Raw genomic sequence first — 12,753 nt, forward strand, 5'->3', positions numbered from 1 at the left:
AGGACTTCTGGCATTTTGCCATTTGCTTTCTTTCTTTCTTTCTCTTGAAAGAAAGCGTGAGCAGGGGAGGGGTAGAGAGAGAGGGAGAGAATCTTAAGCAGGCTCAGCACTGTCAGCCCGGAGCCCAATGCAGGGCTCGAACTCATAAACCTCGAGATCCTGACCTGAGCCACAATCAAGTCGGACACTGAACCAACTGAGCCACCCAGGTGCCCTTTGCCATTTTTTTCTAATATGTCTTATAGCTCCCTCTACCCCAATTCCTGCACTACTGCCTGCTTTTATGTTTCATTGATTCCTTTTTTTGTAAGAATTTTTATTTCCTTCTCATTTCCTTTTCTGCATACTGTTTATTTTCTTGGTGTTTGCTCTGGGATTGCAATTAAGATGTTAATTTATACCAGTATATTTTAGATTAAATACGAACTTAATTTCAAGTAGTATACAAAATCTTTCATTCTAGCTTATACTGTTATTGCCACAAATCACATCTTTGCAGATTTGTATTGTTTTATGCAGTCATCTCTTTCTGAACTTTTGTTTTGAGAGAGCGTGCCCATGCACACAGGCGCCCGAGTTGGGGAGGGGAAGAGGACGAGGGAGCGAGAGAATCCCAAGCAGGTTCCGTGCTGTCGGCGCAGAACCCAACCCCGGGCTCGGGGCTGGATCTCATGACTGCGTATCATCATCTGAGCTGAAATCAAGAGTTCCGCGCTTAGCGGACTGAGCCGCCCAGACACCCTATGCGGTCATCTTTAAAATCCTGTATTTTAAAAAAGAGTTTCAAAATGCATGAATACTATTTTTGTACTTAGTTACTTTTAGCACGTGCTTTATTTCTTTGTGTGGGTTCCAGTTATCACTCGGTGCAGCTTAAGGCATTTCTTCAGCATTTCTTGTAGGGAAGACCCAGATTATGAGGGGAACATTTATTCTAAAAGTGGAAGAGACACACTCTCCGAGAACCATCCGAGAACCGTCCATCAGGTGAACACGAGAGTGAATTTATAGGGCAAGTTCAGAGCATTCATGGTTCAATCGCTGGATTTTCTTGAGGACGGGGACTCTAAGTTCATCGTTCAGAATGACGAGGGAAGGGTACAGTGTGACTGACTGTCGAAGGTTTGAAGGGGTACCGAAGAGTTATGGGCCAGAGAACCGAGGTAAGAATAGAACGGCGCCCATCGAGGCAACCCTGCCACCCGACTAGGAATTCATTCCACGATGCTGGGTATCGTCCCGAGGTTCTTAGAAACAAATTCTAACCCAGGCTCACGGCAGCGCCCCGTGCAGCCATCCAGCCTATTCGCTCTCTACGGGGCGCTCTTCAGAGGGAGGCGGATCCCAGCAGGCCTTGCAGGGTGACTCAGGCGTCACCTCTGTGACGTGTAACACCCTCGCCGGGTGGGGCTGGCGCGGTGAGGGCGTCCGTTTTACTCTCTGTGAGGAAAGTGAGGCGGTGAGGGAGGAGAGGCTGAGAAGGAGGCCGGGACTGGAAAAGGACTGCGGTAGAACCGACCGGGGACGTGAGGGGTGGGCCTTTACGGGCGGCGGCAGGGGCAGCATTCCCTGAGAGACGGTTAGTTATCTAGGCTCGCGGCCGTCAGTTAACTAGGCCGCAGCAGTCATGGCGGTCGACTTTGGGGACCACGCCAGCGGGTTCCGCCACACCGAGGTGGTCAGGTTCATCAACGACGAAGTCCTCGTGAACGGCGGTGGGCCGGATTTCTACGCGGCCTTGCGCTCGCGGCCCTGGGACGAGGTAGAGGAGCGGCTTCGGACGGTCCTGGCCGACCCGCAGGTGCCGCGCGCCATGAAGAGGGCCTGTGCGTGGAGCGCGCTCGCCTTGAGCGTGCGCGTGGGAGCCAGGCAGCGGGAGCAGCAGGAGCGCCAGGTCCAGCGGCTGCAGAACCAAGCAGACGAGCGCGAGACGACTACCTGGGCCCTGGCCTCCGAGCTGCAGCGGCTGCGCGGGGAGCGCGAGTCGGCGGTCGCACAGCTGCGCTCCACACAGGCCGCCCTGCGGCAGACTCTGGTCGAGTGTGACGTGCTTCGTGGGCGGCTGCTCCAGGTGGAGAGGGCCTCCTGGGTCGTGCCGCTGGCCCGCGAGAGAGTGCCTGGGCCTCCGGCCGAGCCACTTGGGGCCATAGCATGGCCCCGGAATGCAGATGTGGTGGCCGGGGAGCTGCGCAGCAGGCTGTATTTTGAGGCCCGGGTGCCGGCCCCGGTGGCTGTCCTTTACGTGCCGGGACCCCCGAGTCCCTGGGCTCAGGCCGTACAGCCCGCTCTGCCAGTGCCCGTGCGGTACTTGCTTCCGTTCCGTGCCCCGTTCCCCGTGGGATTCCCCGTCTCGCCACCTCTGCCGCCAGTAGTAGTCATGGATGCAGAAGCTGCAGTAGTTCCACATCAGATGCCTCCTCTGGGGATCGGGCCACCTGGTCCACGTGCTGCAGTGGGCTACCAAGAGGGGATGGTCCCACGGTCGGACCAGAGGAGCTGCAGCCAGGCGGAAGGTCCTGCGATCCTCCAGAGTGTAGTCCCCCTGAGGGACATCAGAAGCCTTAGCCAAGAAGGTCCGCAGAGGCCTCAGGGGATGGTTCCTGTCAGAGATAGCTGGAGCCAGAGCCAGAGCCAGGAAGAAGATCCAGAGAACACCCAAGAAGTGGTCCCCCTTGGGGATAGCTGGAGCCACAGCCAGCAAGAAGATCCAGAGAGAGCCCAGGGGACGGTTCCTATCGGGGAGAGCAGGAGCCACAACCAGGAGGAAGGTCCAGAGAGGGCCCAGGGGGTGGTTCCTGCTGGGGACAGCGGGAGCCAGAGCCAGGAAGAAGGTCCAGAGTGGGCCAAAGGAATGGCCACCCTTGGGGATGGCTGGAGCCAGAGCCAGGAAGACCGTGCAAAGAGGGCCTGGGGGATGGTTCCCGTCGGGGAGAGCTGGAGCCACAGCCAGCAAGAAGATCAAGAGGTGCTCCGGGGGGTGGTCCCCCTTGGGGAGAGCTGGACCCAGAGTCAGCGAGAAGGTCCAGAGAACCCCCAAGGAACGGTCACCCTTTGGGGTAGCTGGAGCCAGAGCCGGGAAGAAGGTCCAGGGTGGGCCCAAGGAATGGTTCCTGTTGGGGATAGCTGGAGCCACAGCCAAGAAGAAGATCGAGAGATGCCCCAGGGGGTGGTACTTCTTAGGGATAGTTGGAGCCTCAGCCAGGAGGATGTTCTAGAGAGGCCTCAGGGGATGGTCTCCTTTGGGGATAGCTGGAGCCAGAGCTGGAAAGAGGGTTCGGAGAGGCCTCGGGGGGTGGTACTCCTTAAAGATAACCAGGGCCAGAGCCAGGAAGAAGGTCCAGAGAATCCTCAGGAGATGGTTCTCTTTGGGGATAGTTGGAGTTTCAGCCAGGAAGAAGGGCCAGCAAAGGCCCAGGGGATGGTCCCCTTTGGGGGTATCTGGGGCCTCAGCCAGGAAGAAGGTTTGGGGCGATCCCAGGAGATGGTTACCTTTGGTGCCAGCAGGATGAATATCTGGGAAGAAGATCCAGAGAGGCCCCAGGAGATGGGGGCCAGTGGGAGACACAACCAGGAAGAAGATCCAAAGAGGCCTCAAGTGATGGTGCCCCTGGGGGCCAGTAGGGACCACAGCCAGGAAGAAGGTCCAAAAAGACCTCAAGGGATGCCCCCCCTTGTTGCCAGCAGAAGCAGTAGCCACGAAGAAGATCCAGAGAGGCCTCAGGAGATGCTCTCCTTGGGGGCCAGCGGGAACTACAGCCAAGAAGAAGGTCCAAGAAGACCCCAGGGGACGGGGGACAGAAGACGCCATGGCCAGCAAGAAAGTCCAAAGAGGTACCCCCCGGGGTTTAGGAGGAGCCACAGCCTGGAAGAAGGTCTACAGAGGCCCCAGGCGACCCCCCAGGGGGACAGCTGGAGCTGTGGTGTGAGGGAAAGCCCAATGAAACAGCAGCCTCAGGGGCAGAAGGCCAAGCAACCAAAAGGGAAAAAAGCTCTGGGTTTCCTGCACCAGGAGAAGTCTGCCTCAGGCTGCGGCCCAGAGAGTTGGGAGTGCCCATGGTGTAAAGCCATGAATTTTTCATGGCACAAGGCCTGCTATAAGTGCAAGGAAGGCTGTGTGGAAGTTGAGAGTGGAGGCCCGGACCCAGGACCAACTCACTGATTTGGGAAAGGTAAGTAAGAATGAAAACGAAAGAAAAGACCAATTTCATAAGCCCAAAGAAAAACCAATTTCATAAGACCCTCTTCTGACCAAAAAGTAACTTATTTACCTCACAGAAAATTTGCAAACCAAAATTAGTGTAGAGAGAATTAAAACAATCCATTATTCTAGTACCCAAGGTAACAACCTTTTATCATTGTGGGTACTACATACACACATAAATGCAAATGTATTTATATACTTTTTAAAATTTACTTGAACAAAGACTGCTTTTGAGTATCATATTCTTTAAAAAGGAACTTCTCTTAATTGCACTGACATTCACAGGTGGTGGATTCTGAATGGCTGATGCCGATTGGTGGACGCCCTGGAGAAGCTGAAGTCTTGGAGCCTTGCCCCGCCCTCCCCTCCCCTCTCTTCTGTTTTCTTATTCACATCCTTTTTTCTGAAAGTGCTGTGTCTTTGGCTGGGAACAGCCATGTCTTTTTCGAGTTATAACTATACTGAGTTTCAGGAGCACTGCTTTTCCTTGGAAATGCTGTTGTTCCTTTGTACATGGCTACAGTGTTCATGTTTGCTCCTGGTTTTTATTTTATAGGTGAGGGCCTGTTTTTGTGTCTCCGAGCCCCACAGAAATTGTTTGTTGCTGAAGAAGCTGAACCTGTCCCACTAGAAGATCTTCTAAGAGTTTAAAGAAATCACACTTGATTCCTGCTGACCTGCACCTCATCGAGACCCCCGTTGGCTGGAGCGGAGAGGAGTGAGAGGAAGTCGGGGAAGAGGAGATGCTTCGGCACTCCTTAAGGCGGAAAGGAGGGCAAAATGATTTTGTTAGAATTTAATTTCTCTGTTGGGACAAGGAATTAATTTGGAAGAGTTGGGGGGTGTTATGGTGTTAAGTTCTATAAGTGATAGCAAATTTGATAGATAACATTTAATTCATTACACAAATCGTTATTGTCTGGTATGTGTTAAGAGCTAGACTTATATGTTAATATCTGGTGCACACATTATAACTTGATTTGATGAGTTTGGTTAGATACCAGGAGAGAGCCTAACTTGGGATACAAATTACATGAGGACTTCTTTGCCTTGCATAGAGCGTGGCTTTCAGGTAAGCCCAATTGACATAATTTCCAGATATTTTTGTAGTTCTGGGGGTAACAGCAGAGACTTTCATGACAGGACTTGAGTCACCAAATTGCTCATCTCATTGTTCCCAGGTGCGACAAGTGAGCAGCGGCCAAGATCAGGAAAGTGGCTTCATGAAAGTATGGGCAGGACATTTCTGATAACTGTGCTGGTTTCTTCCTTTGAGAGGAACAGCTATCCTTCTGGTTGCCTGAAAGACGGCTGAGTCACTTCGAGAAAGACAGTGCCTGGGGGAGTGTCGGCTACACACTCAAGCCCTCAGCTTTGGGCCACCGCCATCCCAAGCCCCTTTCCAGTCAAGAGTGGATGAAGAACAAAATGGATTCCGAGGGCAGACATCGTGCCATGGACGGTGCTTCTCTCGGGAAGGCTAACTGGATTAAAAAAGAACTGCACCAACATTTTTGGGAACGCCCCCGGGCCCCTTCTCTTCCATTGGCTGTCCGCTCCCCTGAGGTGGGGGGAGCCCCGGGGGTGGGAAGTTCGACGGTCTCCAGTCTGAACAAAAGGTGTTCTTGAGTTCCCCCGGGAAATCCCGGCCCACCAAGCTCAAACTCTTGTCAGAGGTTTCTGATCGTAACAATAAAGAGCGTGCACCGGCCTGCCGTGTCTCCTGGGTGCTGTGTCTCCTCGGGGCAGGCAGTTGAAACCTGCATCTTCCCACGGTCCCACCGAAGTGAGGGAAAGTTCGATCCCATAAACTATTATGGGGCCTCTCCTCTTCCGGCCGGTCACCCAAGAATGGGAGGAGGAGGAACGTCCCTGAGGCCTTCAGTCCACTGTGATCGTCCCTGCGCCTCTCACTGTCCACGTCCTCTCACAGTCCCCTGAAGGCGGGCCTCTCTGCTGCTCCTGGGCCCGTGGGGCACTAGAGGTGAGGTGGAGAGGGGGCTTCTGTCTAGGCCGGGAGCCCGAATGCCTGTGTCCAGGCTCCCCACGTGCACCAAGAAGCCATTTCCCCGAGGCCCCGTCTCCTAGACGTCCGAGCAGAAATTTCCCTACTGCGTTTCTGTCCCGCAAGGCACTGTCCCCTCCCTCCTATGCATAATCCCATCGAGGTGCTCAGATTCCGGAAAACAGCCAGGTTCTGGCAGAAATGTTCCCAGAGGCAAACGGAGTGGAGCCTGGCTGCCTGCTTGGTATAGGGACAGGGAAGGGGCAGAGAACTGATCCTACCCCACCAGCTTTTTCTCTCCCCTCAGTCCTGATAACCGGCAGGCCTTGCTTACTAGAAGGGAGCCCTAGGGAGGAAGAGAACCATCAAGGACATCAACCCAGAGCTAGGTTTTCTGGGTTACGGGCTGGTTTTGTGATACTCTTGTGTGTGCTCATAGCTCCCTGGGATTTGGGGAGGATGGGACACAGGTGGGACTTGGGAGTTTTCCAGAAAAATCCATCTTGATGTAATAGGTTATTCCAGATGTCACTACAGTTGCTTCGTTTATGGTTTCAAATGGACTCTGTTGTTTGTTGGCATGCCTTTAGGTCTGCATGAAAGCAAACTCACCCTGTGCATAGCTTTTACATAGTTTAATCTTATCACAGTCTTTCAAGGTTGACTTTTTCCAAAACAACCTGAATCATTAACGTTGTCAAATCACTACTTTTTTCTGGGCTGGGTACACACACAAAAAAGGTAGCAGGTTTCTGAGGCCAGAACCTGGGCTTTGGAGTTAGAGAGACCTGAGTTCAGATACTTGCTCTGCTATTCACTAGCTGTGTGATGTTAAACAAGTTACTGGACTTCTCTGAGCCCTCAACAAGTGGTTGTTCCTTTCCCCACCCTCAGGGTTCTGCTCTGGATGCTGTGGTAACGAGTACAAGAGATTATTAATGATGCCAAGAGCTACCACTGAGTACTTCCTATGTGCCAGACACTCTAAGCACATTACCCCTTTCAGTGACTGTAAGGTATGAATAGGTACCCATATTGATAGCTCTTCAAGGAGCACCTGGGTGGCTCAGTTGGTTAAGCGTCTGACTTCGGCTCAGGTCATGATCTCACAGTCCGTGGGCCGGAGCCCCACGTTGGGTTCTGTGCTGACAGCTCGGAGCCTGGAGCCTGCTTCCGATTCTGTGTCTCCTTCTCTTTCTGCCCCTCCCCTGCTCACACTCTGTCTCTCTCTCAAAAATAAGTAAGCATTAAAAAAAAAATAGTTCTTCAAAGTGAGTAGTATTACCCCCATTTTACAGATATGGCAACTCCATACCCAAATTTGGGATTTTGTGAAGCCTGGCTTCAAAATGAAATTTTACTTGTTCTAATGTCTGTGCTTTTTCCATTATTGTACCCTAACATTTTACTCTAATATATTTGCACGTTCGCCTGGATCGTCAATGCCTAAATCCAATGAAATGATGGTGATGGAGAGACTCGGACGCATAGTGGCGGTCTGGTGGTCATGGTCATGCTGTTCTTTTGGAATTTCTCAAGCTTTGTGATGTGACCGCCTAGGCTGCTGCCAGTGAGTAGGACCACTTATTATCTCATGACTGCAAGACAGAGAGGGGGTGGTGGTGGCAACTTCGGTAGTGGAAGCGATTTGTATTTGATTCAGCAGACCAGCCTCATGAAAAGTTTGTATAGAGCCGAGTTCAATACTGTTAAGATAGAGCCCATCTTGACTGCTTATCTGAAGTCTGTCTGAATTCCTTAGTTTTTGTTTTAAGTGGGTAAGGTGCCAGCCGTAACAGTCTAATGTATATGCATGTATCCTTTTCAGCGACGAAGTAGGGGGGAAAGGAGACTTCAAAAGCTTCAGATTTGTGTTGCAAAACGGAGAATAGAATGGATGTGTTCTAGATCGTGGTACCAAATCTATGACAGAGTGGCAAAGAAATACATCATTTCCTTACCCCCTGCTTTGTAAAGTCTCAACGCCGAATGGCAGTGGGTTCGTAGTCTGTGGTGCAGTGTGTTTCTCACTTCTAGCATGTGATAGAGTGAGTGCATCCACTGGAACTAAGCCTCACATAAACTTAAGGATACCAAAACAATCCTGGCCTAGGACCGTGTGAGGTTGCTGTTGAACAGATTTTTCTCGTGGACTGTGTTTGTTCTTTGGCACTTAAGGCTGGTGTCCACGACCACAATGAAATAGGCAGAGGAAGTGCTGCCATACCGGGTACCTATACCCCCGAGGGACCTAGTACAATTCCTTGAGTACAACTTCCTATATGGTTCACACTAGATGCACTCAATGAACCGAAGAATCCCTCCAGTAAGGTCAGATCCTGGCCCATCTAGCCCAACTTCTCTGGGGCATAAAATGATTGTGAAAAAAGCATCCTACCCTCCCTACTGTCAACTCTAGAGGCAAGAAATGCCAGTAGGAATCCCTAGCTGCTTTTTCTTACTTTATACATCAAGCAAACAGTGCGCATGCAGAGAACGCTTCCTGTGCACTGGGCACAGCGTTAGGCAACGTGGAAGTCCTTATTACTGCCCTCTACAATCACCTGTTCTATTAGAAGAAATGAGACAAATCTACACCAAACAGTAGTTATCAGCCTTTTCATCAATTGTTACATCATATTTTCTGACCTGTAGATGTCAGTTTTCAAAAGGTTCTGTGTATCAAACAGCACTATTTAACAAATGATTATTTTCTCACTTAAAATTAAGAAAGCACGTATCTCTCTAAGGTTCCCTCGCACAAACTTGATATAATTCCAACTAAAAGTGGTCATTTGTCATTTACGTTTAGGATTTTTGTGAGGATTCAGTGAATCAGTGAATATTACTATTACCATTATTTTTACATGCAGCCTGCTCACGGGTGAATGGACCATTTTACTAGGCTCTCTCTAATCCTGACAATACCTCAGAACCCATCATTACTACCTTCTTAAGCTTCTGTGAACTCTATCACGTGCTTCTGTGAGCGCACATTAGGAACAATCTGTGTAGAAAGCTAGTAGTTTTAATACATGTTAAATACCGGTAAGTGTTAAAGGAATTTTTAAAAAAAATACAAGTTGAGTGTGTATCATTTTGGGTTACAGACCTTCCAGGGTAGCTGGATGGTTTCAAATTGTCCCCCCCCCCCCCCCCCCCCCCCCCCCCCGGTCAACAGAAACAGTTGCTGAGAAAGTTAACTTTGTTTTACTTGGAAATAATATGCAGTGTTACAGCTCTACTTGTGACATTTGCTAGCTCTTCGTCTTTTACGTTTCTATCTCCTATTTTAGGTTTGATTCTTCATTCTACACTACCTTACAAAGATTATTGCACACAGGGCAGAAACCTGTGATTACTTTTGTGGGGGGTAGCGTTTAACTTTACCCCAGTGTTTATAAGATGATGGCAAACAGATCTCTGAGGGTTTTGCCTGTAAGTAGAAGTTTTAGGATATTTAGTCCCATTTATTTTTTGCTTGATATATATTTACTTTGATAATTTCAGTGGCCATATTGGTTCCAGGAAAGAAAAGGACACAGCAAGTATTGAAAATTTCATACCTTGGAGCGCCTGGCTGGCTCAGTCAGTGGAGCTTGTGACTCTTGATCTCAGGGTTGTGAGTTTAAGCCCCACATTGGGTGTAGAGATTGCTTAAAAATAAAATCTTAAAAAAAAAAAGAAAATTTCATAACTTTACCACTACAATTCCTGATATTGTCCAGTTTTGAAACTTCAGAACATATATGACATGCTTTGGAAAAGACTCCTACTTTGAACTCCCCACTGATCGATGTTTCTAGCATTTTTTCATGAAATATTTATTCCTGGGAAGGAAAAGAAAAATGATGCCAGTGTTGCATCTGTAACTACAAAATGCATTCAGAAATCGACCATTAGCTGTTTGGCTTACTGGGTTATAATATTTCCTTCGCCAAATTTTGGTGTTCGTGGTGGATAGATCAAAGTGGTCGTCCATGTTTCAAAAACATCAGAGGTTTCTTTAAAAATGTTTAAAAAATGTATAGGCAAAACAACAGTCTCTTGTACTTTAACCTTTAGGTTTAAGCTCCTGTGGCAGAACTTTATTTCTGAGCTTCCAAGAAAGAGAACAGATTTTTAGAAGAAAAGCTGGAGCCTCCTTTACAATGAAGTGATATTTTCTTGCATTGCTATCATACCCAGAGTGCTCCCACTCAGGATGAAGGGAGGTAGAAAGAAGATTCAGTCATGATCCAAAGGCAACTGGGTTGATGAAACCAGAAGGGCTACATGATGATTTTTTTTTTTTTTTTTTGGTCTGTCAAGTGCCAAGGTGTGTGATGTGAAGTGGTGTTTCTATAAAGCAAAATGAGGCAGACCACAGGATAGATGTTGGTAAGCAATGGATGTGAAAGAAGGCAGTGTCAGAAATGATGTACTCCTTTGAGAAAGCAAGAAACCACACTCTCTGCAGAGGGTCCTCTCCACGAAGGGAAAGAGGAGAGGGGAAACGAAGGTGCTAAGTAGGTCAGGCACTCTGTCAGGATCTGGATGGACCAGGAGGAATATACCACTGTAGGTTCTAGTCACATCACATATGTTATTTCATTTTATCTTCATGGGGAAAGATAATTAATGCCTGGCAAAGAGTGGCCTTCATTTGGTTGAGTAAAAGGAGAAAAAGGCGAATTGGGCAATGAGACCTTATACGTGCATCCAGGCCCGCCCAGGATAGAAGACGCCCAGGCCACTCAGTGTTCTCTTACTTTACTTTCATTTTTTAAAGTTCTTGTTTAAAAAAATTTTTTTAATGTTTAGTATTTATTTTTGAGAGTGAGAGAGACAGAGCATAAGCAGCAGAGGGGCAGAGAGAGAGGGAGACACAGAATCTGAAGCAGGTTCCAGGCTCTGAGCTGTGAGCACAGAGCCCGACGTGGGGCTTGAACCCACGAACCGTGAGATCATGATCCGAGCCAAAGTCAGACACTAACCGACTGAGCCACCCAGGCACCACTAAGTTTTTATTTCAATTCCAGTATAGTTAACACACAGTGCTATATTAATTTTGGGTGTACAATATAGTGATTCAGTGTTCTATTACTTTATATGAGTAAGCTGATGATCTAGACAGGCCCGGATGGATAGACCTTGACTCTGTAAGAGCCTTTCAAAACATACTAATCAATGAGGCCCAGGCTAAAACAGTGTACCTGATCTCATAAAGCATATAGATGGACAGAGACATGCTACAAGTCAGGGCATGTCCAGTTGACACTGGAGAGGTATAAGAATATTCTAGGAGTCGGGGCACCTAGGTGGCTCAGTTGGTTAAGCGTCTGACTCTTGATTTCGGCTCAGGTCATGATCTCACGGTTCGTGAGATCGAGCCCACATTGGGCTTTGTGCTGACAGTGTGGAGTCTGCTTGGGATTCTCTGTCTCTCCTCTCCCTCTGCCCCTCCCTCCCTCTCAAAATAAATAAACATTAAAAAAAAAAAGAATATTCTAGAAGTCAAATACAGTTGCTAGATAGGAGAACGAAGCCCGACCAGTTCAGTGCAATGACCTCAGAATTAAGGTTGGGAGGCAGAAGAGGATATCGGTGAAACACACAGGCTCAGAAGTCAGCAGCCTGTATTCAATTCTCAGGCCCGACACTGACCAGTTCTTTGTGCCACATTGAGCAGGCTACCTAGGCTCTTGAGTTTTGGCTTCTCCGTTGGTAAAATGGAGGTAATAATTAAGAATAATAATAATTAATTTGCTTCATAGGGCTGTTGATAGAAATAAATGAGATAATGCATGCAAAGTGCTTAGCAGGAATGCCTAGAATGTAGTATGTGGTTAGCAAATCTTAGCTATTAATCCTATTAATCCAAGAATGAGACCTCAGAAGCAGGCAAGAATTTCAGCTTGAATTAGGAAGCATCCTCTAAGTCACGAAGGAGGTAAAAGTAGGACACGTACAAGGAAGCATACATAGCAGACAGAAAGATCAAGAACTTGCTGTCTCAAGTAGGTTGTGCAGGTTTAGCATATAAGTGGAGTTCGATGCCCCACTGCTGTTCCCCTAGAGCCCCCTCCTTTCCTCCTATTACAGCTCTTCTCTCTAACCTAAATACCTACCACGGTGTCTGTCACACAGTAAATGGCCATGATGCTGGTTGAAAGAATAAACATACTTAAAATAGGCTTAAACACACCCACCCCTGTCTCTGGCTTCTCACTTACAAAACAAAAGGGCATTTGAAAAATTAGCCTCGTACATAAACTCAGATATTATCAAAAGGAGGTGCTCTTTGCAAGACATTTTTTTTTTCGCTTTCTCATTTTTGTAAAGGAAGTGAATTTTAGTAAGTGCAGAGAGAATGTGTAAACTCACCACAGGTGCCAAATCATAACACTGTCACAGGAGAATTCACACCTATAGATGAGCTAGTTGAAGAACAAAGTTAGTTTTGAAAGGTTAGAGAAGAAGATTTTGAAATGTCAGATCCACTCTATAAAACTGACCACCCTTGGCATCATCCTTTTCATCTACCTGGGTTTGAGAAAAGCCCAGG

General features: G+C 48.3%; 1 protein-coding gene across 1 annotated transcript; it reads left to right on the forward strand.

Moving 5' to 3' along the window:
* Positions 1–1,627: 1,627 nt before the first annotated feature.
* On the forward strand, positions 1,628–4,159 carry LOC115506880 (testis-expressed protein 13D-like). Its single transcript, XM_030304843.1, has 2 exons — positions 1,628–3,421; positions 3,479–4,159. The coding sequence occupies exons 1-2, from the start codon at positions 1,628–1,630 to the stop codon at positions 4,157–4,159; spliced, it is 2,475 nt and encodes an 824-aa protein (XP_030160703.1).
* The last annotated feature ends 8,594 nt before the right edge of the window (positions 4,160–12,753 follow it).

This window comes from Lynx canadensis, chromosome X, assembly GCF_007474595.2.
Source record: "Lynx canadensis isolate LIC74 chromosome X, mLynCan4.pri.v2, whole genome shotgun sequence".
NCBI classification, from domain to species: domain Eukaryota; kingdom Metazoa; phylum Chordata; class Mammalia; order Carnivora; family Felidae; genus Lynx; species Lynx canadensis.